At 48.9% G+C, this 16462-nt stretch overlaps 1 protein-coding gene across 6 annotated transcripts in view; it reads right to left on the bottom strand.

Moving 5' to 3' along the window:
• Positions 1-12533, bottom strand: part of MED27 (mediator complex subunit 27) — a 243482-nt gene extending 230949 nt beyond the window's left edge. For 3 of the 6 annotated variants that reach the window (XM_058693749.1, XM_058693748.1, XM_058693750.1), the window contains exons 1-2: positions 12291-12530; positions 10104-10248 (exon numbers count right to left, since the gene is read on the bottom strand). In XM_058693749.1, coding sequence (XP_058549732.1) covers positions 10104-10248; positions 12291-12493 — 348 coding nt within the window. In that variant the 5' untranslated portion in view covers positions 12494-12530. Of the gene's footprint in view, positions 1-10103; positions 10249-12290 lie in introns of all 6 variants that reach the window. The other 3 variants (XM_058693746.1, XM_058693745.1, XM_058693747.1) reach the window with 3 other exon arrangements.
• Positions 12534-16462: the final 3929 nt, after the last annotated feature.

Below are 16462 nucleotides of genomic sequence, written 5' to 3'. Positions count from 1 at the left end.
GAAGCGGTACAACACGCACTCAAGAAGGTACCAGGGGCTCCAGAACAGGGATGGCAAGCAGCAGGCGCCGTCACCGCTCTGGACTCCTCGTGGCGGGACAGGGGTGCGGCTGGCAGAGCGGCCACAAATGAAGCCAGAAATTTCAGAAAGAGCCGTGATGTCTGCCGGTACAGTAAAGGGAGGGGAGACCAAAGTTACCGACTTGCCAGGACTTGCCAGAACTGACCGGATGAGTAAATGGTCCCCAGGGGAAGGGAGGGGATTAGCGGGTTCCGTTCACTTTGTCAAGTCAGCAAGGAGGGGCGGAAGGCGGAGCCAAGGCCCTGGCCCAGACACGGCCCCGAAACCAGCCCTCCCCAGCCCGGGAAGCTGCAAGCTGGAGCCTCCCAAAACAAATAAGTGACTGCAGCAAAAGCACCCCGAATAAAGGGGAATGCGGGCAGCAGCGCTCCAGAGTCGAAGGCCAGACGGACGTGCACCCGTCAGGCACCCCCGGCCCCGGCCCGGAGATCCCTCGGATGGGGCCTGGTGGCCAGAGAAGTCAGTGGAAAGCCTCTGCCACTCACTTCCACCCCCCTCCCACAACAGGAGTCTGAAAATGTCAAGGGGACACAGAAGCTAATTCAGAAGGGAAAACACATACATAAATAATCTAAAAAGGAAAAGAGGAAGAGATTTAGAGGCTTCGATGTACCCATTCATATACTGTTTTATGGCACATTTAGAAACAGCTACTGGCAATAATTACTATTTATTAAATGCCACTATAGACCCCACTCTGAACGAGACACGATATGCACATTTCCTAACCAGACACTCGGATCAACACTATGAGACTGGTATCACGCCCACTTTACAGCCCAGCAGACTGAGGCTCAAAGTCCAAATCCTAGTATAGGGCAAGGCTTAATCTTGTGGGGGGTCGCAAACAGGCAGAGTGGGAGAAGAGCAGCCACAGGTGTAAACACCAGGACCTAATTTGGGTATATCTCAGAAGACTTCCTAGAGGAGGTAAGAGCTCAGCTGAGATGGAAATGAGGAAGAGTTTTCCAAAGGGAGGAACGGAGAAGGAAGAATAACATGTGCAAAGGCCCTGAGATGAAAAGATCATGGCCCCGTGTGGATCTGCGGATCTGCTTCTATAGACAAGAACTAGCAAAGATAAGACAGGTAGAGTGGGAGGCATGGAAGCTGAACCGTGAAGTTTGCCGAAGAAGTGACACGTCTGGGAGTTGCTTTAAAGCACGCCGGTCCTCACACCCCACAGAGAAAGAGTGTACTGATTACTTCCGTGGATATTTGAAATTTTCCACAATGAAACGTTTGGGGTTCCTGTTTTCCCAGAAGGAAGGAAGGGAGGGAGGACGGGAGCCAGATCTGAAGTCCTACGTCCTCACTGTTGTTGTAAGTGGTAACACTCCAGGAGCTGTGCTCAACACGCCAGAGCGGTATTCACGTACCCCTCACAGCTACCCTAAGAGGCGGGGCTCTGCGTGCCATTTGCAGATGAGGAAACTGAGGCTAAGGAATCTGGCCAAAGGGCTGTCTGCTTCTGGACTCAGGCCCCTGAGCACAACGACTAGAATGCCTCCAAATGCCAGCTGGGGAGCTGGCCTCGGTCCTAAGAGAGATGGAAGAAACCGCTGAGGAGCAACCAATCAGATGTCTACGTTATAAAGATCCCCGGGGAGCTGTCGAGAGGAAAATAGATTAGAAGGGGTAGGAACGGGCAGGAAATCAGTGGGAAGCCTATAGCATCGGCTCAGGCCATCATGGAGGCCCGGGCTCAGGCAGTAACAGTCAAGACGGGGAGGAAAGAGTAAAAAAAGGTTTTCAAGAGGTGGAGCCCATCGATCTCGGTCAGCAGGGGTGAGGGGCCGGGCACCTGGCTGGTGTCCAGCTCGAGGAGCAGCAGGTAGCGGGGGCCGGGGGGCAGGGAGTGGCGGGTAGGATTTTAGTTCCGGACTCCAGTCTCCCAGGCCTCTGGGTCTCTGAGTGCAGACGTCTGGTAGGGACTTTGATACGTGGGTCTGGAGGTGGCCCGGGGAAGGATCGTACAAGGGGAAACAGCACTCATCACCCAGCGGCATTTCCGCAGCTCGCACCGCCGCGAAGGAGGGCCGGCAAGAAAACAGGGAGGCGTAACTTTGGATTCTCTCTGTGCTTGTAATGCTACGCTTCCTCCCCCCACCGTCAATGTGCAACTCACCATGAAGAAAAATGATACGGGACGATTTCTTTTCTACTAAACATTCCTGGAAGAGAAGACAAAGTGCCCTTCTCAGGCTCTGGTTACAATCTCCAGAAGGCTTTGGACAAACCACACAAACCTAATCAGCCCAGAAAAGGCTAATGCAAGACAGCCAGGAAGGGAATCAAGATGAGTCCCCTACAGACAGACAGACTGACTCCTGGGGGCAGGCATGACACACGTCTAGCAGCCTCTGCAGCCACCCGGGGCAGCTTCTAGAGAGAGTTCCTGTTCCTTTACAGGAGGTAAAAAAAAAAAAAAAAAAAAAAGAGAGAGAGAGAGAGGCACAAATCTGATTCCAGGCAACAATAAAGTGGCGATTTTCAGAAACCACTAGTCAGTAGAACATAAAGATGTGGAATTAGGCCAAAGCCTTGGGACAGAAACCATTTAGAATTAGAGGGGCATCACTGGATTTTCATTAACATTTACACTCAGTGTGTTACAAGAGGCTACTGCTGTCTAGAGAACCTCTGGAAGGTAATTTTCCACTGAAGTCCTCTAGGCTGCTGCTCTGTTCTGGCATATTCTGAGATGCATACACAATCGCTATGCTTAAGAAAGGTTACCGGACAAGAGCTACCCTCTTCCAGCGCCCCCCCCCCCCCCCGCTTTTGTTTGCATAACCACAGAAACGCGACTCTTCCCAAGTTAGAGCCAAAAGGGACCGGAGAGATCGTCAGACCCAAGTCTTCAATCCAGCAGGAAGGAAGCCAGCACCCAGAGGGGTACAGCCACCGGGACACGGTCACACAGCGGGGCACGCGGCTAGCCAGGCGACAGCCCAAACTCAATGCCGGTCTCGCAAAAGCTCTGTCACGTGTTGTCACAACTGCATGCTGCCCTCCTCACGCTTCACCAGAAATACCAACAAGAGTAGGATGAGCTAACGCCAATGCACACCCACCACACGCGCTGCTCTGGGCACCGGGGGGCACAGAGGTAAGCCCATCAGTCTTCACCACAGCCCTGACACGGAGGCCGTTGTAAACCACTTTGATGAGGAGGCTACAACAGAGCCAGCTTATGTCACTGGCCCCAAATCAGAAAGCTGACAAAGAGGGCTGGGGATTCAAACCCAAGAGAGTCCGACCCCAGAGCCCTGCGGTAACAAACACCCAATTTACAAAGTGGATAGCATCCAAATGTTTATTTTTATACTGGCCTTTGTGTGCAAGCATTTTCCTAAAGAAACGACGCAAGAAATCCCAGACTAGAGGCGCCTGGGTGGCTCAGTCAGTTAAGTATCCGATGACTCTTGATTTTGGCTCAGGTCAGGATCTCATGGTTCTTGAGTTCTAGCCCTGCATCGGGCTCTGCACTGACAACATGGAGCCTGCTTAAGATCCTCTCTCTCCCTCTCTCGCTGCCTCTCTCTCTCAAAATAAATAAATTTCAAAAAAAGAAAGAAAAGAAGAAATCCCCGACTAGGCCACAGCAGTGTTCCCACCAGGTAAGGGCATTGTAGACCAATCTGAATGCCGAGCTCTGGGAGAGAGGCCTTCCCGAGCGCCCAGCGAGCAGGTTCCTCCCCACTTTGGACGAATGGGCTGCCCTGAGCAAGACACAGCCCTTCTCAACCCCTTCTCTGCAGTCCCTCCTCCCCCCTTGAGGTCTCTTCCCTGGACCCTCACCCTGCCCTTACTGCCCCTCAACTCCCACATGCCATCCTACCCTGTCCAAAACCCAGGGCTCCACACCAAGAGATTAGCAACCCTTCTCACCAAACTCTCAATCCCCCCGTCCAACCTCCAGGTCTTAGGAGGAAACATCTCCCTCCCACTAGTTCACGTTAACGTGTGAACTACTAATATCTACGCTCAGGCTTCCCCAGAGCAAAAAGGTGCTGACTACCTAAAACACTCTCTGATGGGTAGAATTCCAGAAGAACATACCAAAATCAAGTTTGGGGAGCTGTGCGATAGAGCAGAAATCACTGGAGGAGAGCCCCATGCGGCCCAGGAGTCTGTCCCTCATCGTTGTTTGTGAAGATAACAGCAGCCCAGCCCCCAGAGAGTAGCAACTCTGTGCGAGCTCAATGCTTCACCTGTATGACCCCGTTCAGCCTCAGAATACCTTTCTGAGGTAGGTGCAATTATCATCCCCATTTTACCGAATAGAAAACTGAGGCCCAGCGAGGTGGGCCTTGCAGCTGTCAGACAGCAGGACTAGGAGGTGAACCACGGCAGCCCAGCTCTGGAGCCCATGCTCTGAACTGCTGAGCGATACTGTCACTCCATAGCTAACTACACACATAACTACCACTTGTAGAACACCGACCGAATGTGAGTCTCCTAAGGCACTCTACGTGCATGACTTCACTTAATCTTTCCTACAACACCGTGATACAAACACTAGCATTATCCCCATTTGACAGAGGAGGACACTGATGCTTTACAAGAGTTTCTTCCTCACTTGTTCAAGGCGCAGAACCGGATCAGAACACAGGCAACCTAACTCCAGAACTTACAGGGAAGGCCTGACATTTCTGGCTATCTTCTCCTCTGCTTCCGACGCCAACGGTATCTAGAAATCCCAGGGGACCGGTTTTGTTTTGTTGTCTTTTTCTGCTTACGTTACTCTCTGTTCTTTTCAGAATGGCTTCCACGGCATCAAGGCTTGGGGAGGGAGGAGAAGGGTGTAGGGTTCGAGGCTCACCAGGGCAGCCGCTCCAGGAGCCACCCCCGCTGTGGCAGCAAGCCCGTTCTGAGTGAGCAGGGGCTGTGCAGGCCACATGCTGGTGAGAGGACGCCCCGAAGAATGGCACCTGTGCTCACGACACGGCCGATCCCCAACCGTGCCTGGTCCGAAGTCATGATGATGAATCGAGGTTTGGGGGGCACTGTGTGCTTAATGAGTCTGTGGTCCCCAAGCACGTATCAGAGAGAAGAACTAATTCCTCTCTCAGGGGCGGGCCTGGTGCTAAGGCAAATGCTAGGAACAGAAATCGGGTACTGATTATACACAGAGCCAGATAACCCCCAAGAGACTGATGGAACTCTCTTCCCAGTTTTCACACCACTGCCAAAATGACAGCTGCCACACAGCACCTGACATCAGGCGCTGTAGCTCAAATTAGCCTGACTCGGTCGACTCCAGAAGACTGCTATCAAGCCCCATCCCCTCCGAAGCACCTGCTGTCGACCCGGCCCTCTCAGAAAGGACACATGGGCGACAAGCATCGTGGATAAAACTGCTAACCTCAGCCCTCAAGGAGCTTACCATCAGTTCCCCAACTGACCTCAGGCTGTCCTTCCAAATTGCCCTTCTGGAAGCCAGCCCTGGCCTCCATCACAGGATCTCAGAAATGCCTCTCATCTCCACGTAGCGCATCTGGATTGCTCAGTAATGGCCAAAAATGGCAGTGTCCTTATCGTACTTCATCAAAAAACACGAGCAAGCAAACCGCAAAAGGGGTTGTAAATTAAAAATTCAAGAGAAGAGGCTTTTATTTTTTCTCTCATTCATTCAGTGAATTTTAACAGAATACTTGCTGTGTGCCAGGCGCCTTGCTAGGTGCTGGGGACGCCCAGCAGAGAACAGGACAGACGCGGCGCCTCCTCAGGGACATGGAAGAGGCTCAATCTAAAACAACCCCACCCCCGTTAGCTCCAAGATGAGGACACATGAGGAACACCTTCAAGGATGGATCTGAGCGAGGCATACGTAACAGCAGCTTCAAGCCATTTAATTTAACTAAATGCTGGTAGGAATGGTCAGGGAGGCAGGATGGAGGAAGAGCCTTCAGACTAGCCAGCGGAATGTTCTCGGAATAGAAAGCAGCTCTTGCTCTAATAAAAATGAAAAATGAAGCAGGTGGAAACCTCAAAGGCAGCAGCAGCACCTTCCTTGGCGCCCATTTCCCAGCCCCGCCCCCCCCCCCACACACACACCAAAAGTGACCCTTCAGGGTCTTCTCTGCTTCTGCTGTCACCTGGGAAAGGCTGCGACCTTAGCCAGCTTTTCAGGCAAGTGCACAAGCAGCCTCTGCCACAAACAAACGAAAAAAGTCAGAGTCAGAAAGAACAGCCTGGTGACAGGAGGCTGGAAACCTTCGGGGAGGGGTCTCCGGAAGAAGCGTGGTGTAACCCGGAGCATATCTGAGCATAATCGGCCACAGAACGTCCACGTGGACCACCTTACGGCAAGGACAGCGTGGAGGCCAATTATTTTGTGCCCTCCTCAAGAGAGCCTGTCATCCCTCCACAGAACAATCATCTATAGGTGCATGAGAGTTAAAAGCTGAAGTCTGTCCCCAATTCAGCACGGAGAAAGTGCTGCTCACAGCAATTTGCCATCATTTCATTAGATTAGATTAATTTTTAAATGTGTTATCCTAACAATTATGCCAACTACCATGTAATTAATATTCCAACTGACTTTACGAAAATTACAAAATCCCCTAAAGAAAATCATTAGTCATTAAGCATGAACGCGACTTTTCTATGGCCAACAGCACATACGACAGAAAGTTCGTCACATAACGGGTGGTATGAAAGCCCTTCCCACACTTCCTTCAATTCTCAGCCAACAGCGCGCAAAGCTGACATTGGCAAGTCACCCCAAACTTCACTTAACATATTAATGCACTTCCTGGTTGAAACTCTTTGAGGGTAAAATGATGAATGAGGAAGCCTTCAGCAACGAAAAGGCTCTTTTCGTTTGTAGGAGGGGCAAAATAAACACACGTGATTGCTTGCTGCCTCCATATCCCCAGCTGGAAATTACAATACTGGCTTATTTCTTGGGGCTGCTTCCTGAGTTTATTAAAGAAATGTACACAAGGCATCCTTACCGTTGTTTCTCTCTTTCAAGGCTTCGTGTATTCTGGCAATCTACCTTAAATCCTTTCTAGAGTAAGGCAAGGTATAAATAAGTCCTAGTCAAATGGGACATTATCTATCACGATGGAAGTAAGAAACCTGTTTTCCCTGCAGCCCACCTTGGAATAATTGGCAGGGGCCCCTGAGTCCCAGAACAGAGCTGTGAGCCCCTGCATGACCTCAGCAGGAAGGAATGCAGAGGGTGATTAGTGATGTCTGCCCGGGACGAGAGCAATAGTTTGGGGGCCCCCGCAGACCACGCGTCTGTCAACTCCATCTCTCAAAAAACCATTATAAATTAGCAAAACGCGTACAGATTCACGAATGAAAGATAACGTATGAACTGCTCCTAGGGCGAACGCTGAAGGGGAAAAATGTTTTCTGTAGTCGGAAACCTTATGCCAAAATGGATTAAGGCATCAAGTCTGGAGGAAAAGAACGCTGACCTCAGTCAGGAAACGCAAATTCTCGTCTAGCTGTGAGGCCATGAGCAGGTCAGTTCAGTGGGCCTCAAGGCGCTCAGCTTTAAAATAAGGGTTAAACTACACATCTCTCACTCATACTCTGCTTCGACTGATCAGTGGTACGAGCAGCCCCAAACCGCCCCTCTGCTGGGGCACTAGGGAGCTGACGAAAGAACTCTACTACAAAGGCTCACCAGGCCCAGAACAGAACTAAAAACCTCTCCGTCTCTCACACGGCTCGTGTGGGATTTACCATCTATTTTCATCTGTAGCATCTCCAGGGCAAGAAGTTCCATACACCTCATAGTTATTGTCCTTAATACAGCCTCTTCTCCAGCTTGGGGCAAGGGGAAGGGTCGGGAGCAGGGACGTTTATTTCAATACACTATTAAATTCGGCGAACAAGCACACTGCCTTCATTCAAAAGTTAAGTGCCATCGCCTCGATTAGAAACCAATCACTTCCCCTGGAGTCCCGGTCACTCGTGGTTTTGTGAGCAGCCTAAGTTTTCCTGCCACCGAAAAGTCTCCATAGCTCTAGCCTATTCCAAAAACATTACCCACGTGATACACCAACACAGCTTCCGTGTCCAAACACCAAAAAGCAAGACTTTCTACCAGGAGACCAACCGGAAATAAGTCACACATACGCCTACTGATCAGACCCCACCCAATCCCGGGGTAAACTCATGGAAGGGTGACCTACAGTGCCCCTGGGAAAACAAAGAGCCTCAAACAGGACAGCCAGATAGGGCAGTGTTGTCTGCGTAGGGCTGGAACAGGCTTGTGCCTGGCTACAGCAATGAAATAATTTTTATTTGCCCTGCACCCCCTCCTTTTGGGAACTGCCTCTCCAACTCCAAGGAGCCCCACTTCCTGTGCTTCAGGTGATCTGTAACAGCCAACCAGAGAATCTCGCTCCTGGTCTCACGGCCTGTTTAGATAGGAGCCACCTACCAAGCAGGGCTCAAATCCCTTTTCGGGGTCTGGTGTGACAGCAGGAGATCACCTGCTATGAGAACCAGGCAAATCTACAACTGCCAGGCCGTCTTGTCCACCCTCACAGGCGTCAGGCCAACACAGGAAAGCAGGCCTAGAGACAACATACCAACTGGGCGCCCGGATCCTCAAGACCCAACTGGGTTTCTATCCACGGCAGCCCAGAGTTTGGGGGACAACCCCTGCGGGCTAAGGGTTCGTGTCAGAGGTTCAAGTTCTCTTTAATGCCCCCCAGCACAAATCACTTCTCCCTGAATCTCAGACTTAGCTGCTAGAGTTCCACCTCAGACCGAAGTGTATTAAATACTGTTGAGAAACTCAAAGAAAAAATTTTGCTCGCCCGAAAAACCATCAGTGCTCATCTGCATGCAAGACAGAGGGGGGAAAGGACCACAGAAAAGAGGGAAAAGATGATGGGTAACTGGAGGGGGCGAGAGCAGCTCCCTGTCAACAACTGTGAGAACCACCGTTTCCAGAGCAGTTGCACAGTGTAACGAAGAAAGCTGATTCCAAACACGTATTCTAATTCTTTATCAGCAAGGGAAAAAAATACGCAACAACCCAAAGCACCCAAACAAAAGGAACTTGTCAGTAAACAGACTGTTGCCAGGCTTACGAGCCTAATTGTTGTCGTTATTTTTAGACTCCAGTTTAGTCTTTCCTTCACAGCTGTCCCAGGGTCGAGGCCACAGACCCGCCTGCTGACGGAGGCCTTGAGGAGCAAGTTCCATGGAGTGTGTTCAGAACAATCTCCCTCAGGGGCGCCTGGGTGGCTCAGTCGTTGAGCCTCCGACTTCAGCTCGGGTCATGATCTCACAGTTTGTGAGTTGGAGCCCCGTGTCGGGCTCTGTGCTGACAGCTCAGAGCCTGCTTTGGATTCTGTGTCTCCTTCTCTCTCTATGCCTCCCCCACTCATGCTCTGTCTCTCTCTCTCTCTCTCTCTCTCTCTCTCTCAAAAACAAAAAATAAACATTAAAAAAAATTTTTAATAAAAAAAAAGAACAAGCTCCCTCGAGAGCAGTCTACAGTAATTAAAGAGTAGAGAATAGTCTGACAAACACTACTCTCGCGATGTTCTTCCAGTGACCACAGGGGAAGACAGTACAAGCAACATAAACAGCGTCAGTGGCTGAACATTCAGACCACCAGTTCTTAACCTTCTAGGGGTCATGGATGCTTCCAAATCTGATGCAAGCTAGGAAGTCTTCCCCAGAGGGGGAAAAAAAAAAAACATACACACAACACAACATCTTGCATATGATTTCAAGGAGTTCACGAAAGCTGCTCCCCACACCAGGTCTCCAGGTTAAATGTACCTGACTTAAACCCTCTTAAAAAAGTAATTACCTAAGCACCATGATGAATCCTCAAAGATTCAGAGGACAATGAAATAGCTCATAGAGAAATTCCAAATCTGTAACCCCAGGCTGAATCAAGAACAAACAAACCCCCCCCCCAAAAAAAAAGAAAAAAGAAAGAAAAACTTACCTTCACCTTCTGCATTTCTGAAATATAAGAAAACTCAGCTTTCTCTCTATTAGCTCCCTTTCTGACATGTCTCCCTTACCTTGTTTGACCATTTATACGCTTGAAGGAGTTGGCTATAGAGAGGAGTTTTGTCCTGCACAGGATCCAGGCTTAACAGCCCACTGTTATGGAGAGGATGGTTCTCAGATGGCTTGCCTACCAAATTGCTCAGACGCTCCAGCTCACTGGAAAAGAAAGAGATAAAGCAAATAAACCTGAGTCCACTGAAACCCCAGTTCTTAGCCAACCACATTGGTAAAAAAAAAAAAAAAAATTTAAGAAGTCTCTTAAGGTTAACATCAGGGACAATTAAGAAAACTCCTAACTGGGAGCTTGTCTTATATTAAAACCGAGCTACAGATCATTCGAGTACCTGAATAAATGGTAATTATTTATCATTCACGTAGGAAGAGACTAGTACGTGGTACTTCACAGATGGTGAAACTTAACAAAACAAAGAAGAGATAAAATAAACAAATGGAACGGGAAGACACCACCGAGGGGGTTGTGTCAAACACTTCGGTCTAGCAGGAAAACTCGAGAGAAGCCTGGGAAAGTGAGCCAACAGCGAAAGCACATTCCAGGAGCACATTCTGTGAGGCCAGTCTCAAACTGTTCAACAAAAGACTCTCTAGGAACAGCTTCTCATGCCACACTCATTTTGGAATGTTCAGCCACCTTCTTGGCACCACCGTGTAAAGATTTTAAAAGGCGACAGAATGCAAATGTTCTTGAACTTTCTAGAATGGTGAAGGGTTAGAAGATGCCAAACATTACCAAAGGAAGCAGATCAGAGAGGAAACGCAAGAGAAATAAGAACAGCCAGGGGGCACCTGGGTGGCTCAGTTGGTTCAGCGTCCGACCTCAGCTCAGGTCATGATCTCACAGTTTGTCAGTTCGAGCCCCGCATCGGGCTCTGTGCTGATGGCTCAGAGCCTGGAGACGGCTTCCGATTCCGTGTCTCCCTCTCTCTCTGCCCCTCCCCCGCTCACACTCTGTCTCTCTCTCCTTCAAAAAAAAAAAAAGAAGAAGAAGAAGAAGAGCCAGTGCAACCCCTCAAGCAGGGGAAGTATTAACTGGCACTGCGCCAGAGACAGCAAGTGGATGTGGGAGTTGAGGAGGGGTGTGTGATTTCCTGGCTTCCCGCCAACAAAGAATGGCAACTACTTAAGGGGAAAAAAAAAAAAATCAAAAGAGGCACCCATCATTTGGTCACCACCTCCTCCTCCATTCTACCTCCTCCTTCCAGCTGGTTACTAAGGAAACCAAGTTGGGGGGGGGGGAGGGGGGGGAATCCAGCCATTCCAGAAATTGTAGGATGATTATCTTACCAAGTGCCTTTCCCTGCTAAGGTCAGTTCTGAGAAGCAAAAGTCCTGTAAGTCTCTGTGAAGGGTCCCTCTCTTAAGGAAGGGAGGAGAAGTTCAGGAACCTAACCAATTAAAGGGTTCCTACTGTGTGCTGGGCTTTTCACAATCACCCTTTCACTCAATTCTTCCACAACACTTAGAAAATAGAAGAAAGTGACTTGTAAGAAAGAGAAAGAAACATACAATCCTTAACGCTACAGGGCCACGAATTAATACGGGGGGAGGGGAGTTAAACATAGGCGACTGAGCTGGTGTAGGCTGAGATCAGGTCTCTCCAGAGGAAGAAACTGACCAGGAGCAGAGTGGGAAGGAAGTCCTGATCAGGTGGTTTGGGAGGGGGCGGGGGCGCGGGAAAGGTACAGATCGAGGCCTGTTTTATCGTGTTTGGAGGTGGACTAGAGTGGACCTGATGGCTTCCAGGTTCAGGGGCGAGGCCCCGGTGCTAATCAGACCGAGCGCACTTGGGTTTGGGGCAGCGCTGAGCTGGTCCCGTTCGGCAGTACTTGATCAGACACGGTGGGGCACACAGGGCCTACAGGTGAGAAACCTGCGAAGCGGAGGTGAGAAGTGGAAGTTCGTGGGAAGAGCACGTCTCCTCGTCAGGAACCGAACGACCACACGGGAGGTCCAGGGCGGCGGGAGGCAGCCAGGAATAGGAGGCCAAGAGAAGGGAGACGAGAAAGCGGGGGTGGGGGACGAGGTGTCCCTGAGGAACAGGCATGGGCTTGGAGGGGAGGGAAAGACAGCAAGGGAGCAAGAAACTGAGAGCAGCCCCAGGTTAGAAAGACTCGCGCGGGGTCGGGACAGGGTGGACACCGGGCGGGGTCCCCGACGCTGGCCCCTTCAGCCGGTACCTACTTGAGGTCCCGGTTGACCGAATGCAAGTTGTCCTGGAAGTGCGCAATGAAGGCTTTCTCCCGGCCCTCCAGCGTCTCCTTGTTCCGCATGCCATCCTTCAGGCAGTCGAACACCCTGCTCACGCTGGAACGCAACGCCTGGATGGCACTGATGGCCTGAGCAAAGGCCTCCAGGTTCACTCCGACACTTAGCACGTCCGCCATGTTGCCGCCGCCGCAGCGGGCTCTCCAAAGCCGGCTTCGTGAGCGAAAGGCCGCGCTCGCTGATGACGCCGGCCCTCGAAGGCCTCTGGGAAATGTAGTTCTCGCGGGGCGAGGCTGCCCCGGTGGTCAGTGCAGGTTTACGATGTCGGAAAGAGGGTTTCCGTTCAAGTGAACGAATGAGTGGGCCGGAAAGTGATCGCCTAGATGTGTGGAAGTCAGGCCGCACCCTCGGCTTTCTTAATGGTGACAAGGAAATACAGAAGGTTCCCGCGTTCACGCAATCTTGAGCCCGTGGGAATCACAGGGAAAAGAATTGCTCAGAGCAATAGTGTGCACGGAGTGAAGGATTATGACCCACTGGGTAAAATGAGTCCATATTCTTAAATAAATGAGGGGGAACGGAAATTTCTTCTCTACAATACAATGCCAACTGATAGAAGTAGAAGAAAGGATAGGGGGAAAGTACCATTTAGCAACCATTAGAATAATAATTGATTCAGGTAGGAATCAAGGAATGCTAAACCTGGATATTTGCACAGCCTCCAAGTATCATCCCACCAGACACCTATTAATTAAGGGTAAAATAATGATCCAGCAATTTCACTGGGTATATACTCAAATTTCTGGTTATATACTCAAGAGAAGACAAAGTGGGGACCAGAACAGGTATTTGTGCCCTCAAGTTCATAGCAGCATTATTCACAATCCCCGAAAGGCTGAAGCAACCCAAGGGAACATCGTGGGATAAGGTCATGAACAACATGTGATATATACGTACAAGGGAATATTTCTTCAGCCTTAAAAAGAAAGGATATTCTGACAACCTGGTGAACCTTGAAGACATTATGATAAGTGAAATAAGCAGTCAGAAAAAGATAGGTATTGTATGATTCCACTGATGAGATATCTAGAACAGGCAAATTCATAGACAGGGAGTAGAATAGTGGGTGCCAGGGTCTGGAGGAAGGGGAGAATGAAGAGTTAGTGTTCAATCAACAGAGAGTTTCAGTTCCGGAAGATGAAAAAACCTCCGTGGAGAGTGGTGATGGTTTCTCAACAGCGTGAATGCGCTTAATGCTGCAGAACTGGACACTTAAAATGGTTAAATATAAATTGTATGTTATGCATATTTTACCATAATTCTTGTTTTTTTATTTTTTTTACGTTTATTTTATTTTTGAGAGAGAGAGAAACAGATCACCAGTGGGGGGAGGGAGAGGGAGAGGGAGAGGGAGAGAGAGAGAGAGAGAGAGAGAGAGAGAGAGAGAGAAAGAGAGAGAGAGAGACAGGATCCGAAGCAGCCTCCAGGCTATGAGTTGTCAGCACCGAGCCCGACGCAGGACTTGAACTCACAGACTGTGAGGTCATGACCTGAGCCGAAGTGGGCTCTCAACAGATGAGCCTCCCAGGCCCCCCTCATTCTTGTTTTTTAATTCTGTAATGCAAAAGAGAAGGGTAATACTGACTTCACAGTGGAGCAGCCTGGCAGATACTACCCTAACAAGAGACGAACACTACATCCCCAAACCATCTCCTGATACAATGCCCAGAGAAAAGTGCAACACGAATTCTGGGATATTCCTGCCAAAAATGCAACACCAGAATCTGATCAGGACTTCAGACACACTCAAGGACATTTGACAAAATCATTGTGAAATTGTGGAGTTCACCTCAAACCCACTTCCTGAGTAGTTCCCCCACTCTTCCTTCTCCAAGCTCGCTCCCCCACCCCCCAGGCCCCCCAACACCACCTCAATTCAAATCCTTCAGTTGTGGAACAGTAAAGATAAACTCTGCTCAGAAACTGGGCTCTGATGTGGCTGTCCATGAGTGTTTAGACATTATTTAGATAAATGAATAGTCCCATGAGAAACAAGGGGTTTCGTCGTCTTGAGTTTACATAATTGTTTTCATTTCCTGACATCTACACCACCTTCATAGTGTTGCCATTGGCAGCTTTTCCTAAGGCGAAGGGGTAAGAGATAGGAGAAACTTCCAGCTGTGGAACCCTGAACAAGTTCCTGAACTCCCGGATCCTCAGTTTTCTCATCTGCAAAATAGAACTACTAATAACACCTAAGTTTAGAAAATAGCTGTGAGGTTTAATAACACCTTGAAGGCAAAGCTTTTGAAATAATGCTTGGCAAGTAATAAACACTCAGAAGATTGTAGCTGCCAGGGGAATGCTGGGAAAGTTTCCCGTGGGTCTGTGACCTGTGCTACTATCCCCACTTGAGGACTTAGTACAGAATCAAAAGCAAGAACAATGGATCTATTGGGTCCAATGATCTCCAGTGACATTCCCCTGTTGCTAACAGCTTGTCAATTAACTGTGTCCTATAATCCATTATTTCTCTGTGGCCTTTTTATCTCCTTGGGCATATAGGGTTTGGATTTTTGTGGGTTTTTTTTTTTTTTTAAGATTTTCGTAGCATATACTTTTTAACTTCATAAAAACGAAAGAAAACATCTGTGTTTGTGGGCCTCTTTTGGTGTTGACCCCTTCTGGGGAAAGATTAGAGAAGTCAAACCCCAATATCATGGTTACTCACCTTATTGGGTCCCCTGAAGGGACCCTGGCTGTATACTCTGTTCCCAAGGGAAAAAATGTACTGGTCTATTTCTTTTTTTCTTTTTTTTTTAATTTTTTAAATGTTTATTTTTGAGAGGGGAGGGAGACGGAACATGAGTGGGGGAGGGGCAGAGAGAGAGGGAGACACAGAATCCAAAGTAGGTTCCAGGCTCTGAGCCTGACTCAGGGTTCAAACCCACACACCATGACCTGAGTTGAAGTCAGACGCTAACTGACTGAGCCACCCAGATGCCCCTGTACCAGTCTATTTGTGTCCATGCTCTATGTACCCACAAACGGGAGATTTTTGCATACAATGTTAGGGGGTTCCTAGCCTCCCTAAAGCCCAAAGATGGACCTCTGGGTAGAATCATGCTCTAAAGCAAGCACTATGGAGGTATGGCCCAGGGCTATCCTGTAACCACCAGATCTCCAGTGCCTGGAACATAAAAGACTCAATGTAAGTTTGTGGAAGCAATGAGTTAACACAATATATTATGTTTGCCTTCTTGGATCCTCCCTCCAAATTACTTCATTTCTTTGTATACTCAGATATCATTTCTCCCTCCTTCTCAGCCCACCTCCCCCGCCCACCCTCTCCCTCCCCACTCCCCACACAATAAGATTTTCCTCTGTCTTATTCTCTGATTCAGTGGTTAAGATACTGATTGGAACAATAAAGTACAAATATGCTCTGCTCCCACAGTCATTCGTTTTCAAGATTTCTCTCTGGCTCCTCTCTTCTGGGAAACTCAGAAATTGATCAGTGGAAATACACATTTCCCCTGAACCTAGTAAGGAGACTTTCATCACGGCAACAGAAAACTTTTCATTTTGGAAGGGAACGGACAGAGTTTCTCTAAGGTGCCATAAATTCTTGAGAATGGTGGCACATATAGGCTTGCATCTGTGTGTGTTTGTGGGATATAAATTAGTTTAAAAGGAGTTCGTCTTGAGCAATATCAGATTTTAATTATTGTGATCTTATGTTTGGGTAAAAGGCAGCACCCTGCTGCTAATATCTTCCAAACTGAACAAGCCATTAGCTTGGTGCTATCAGCTCAAGAGTATTAGAATGAGCTATCAGAATTAAAGTTGTCAGTATTTAATTAAAATATGCTGCAACTCCCATCATATTCAGAGAGCATGTGGTTTAAGCATTCAGACTGAGAAAGCACCCTCATCAATTAATAATTATTAAGGATTTGCTAGATGCAGAACACTGCATTGGACGGTTGGGCAGAATGTCACCAGATAGATTTAAACCCAAATCTGCCTTGGATAAGCCGCAACGTAACTAAGCCACCTGCCGTAATCAGTGTGGCATAATGCTTAAGACCTTGGGGGTTGATCCGAGGATTAAATCGAGGCAGCGCACAGTTCTGGGAACATGGTAG

The sequence above is a fragment of the Neofelis nebulosa genome, chromosome 12 (genome assembly GCF_028018385.1).
Source record: "Neofelis nebulosa isolate mNeoNeb1 chromosome 12, mNeoNeb1.pri, whole genome shotgun sequence".
Classification (NCBI taxonomy): Eukaryota; Metazoa; Chordata; class Mammalia; order Carnivora; family Felidae; genus Neofelis; species Neofelis nebulosa.
Note: the sequence above shows the minus strand (reverse complement) of the source record. Positions and strands in the feature narration are given on the sequence as shown.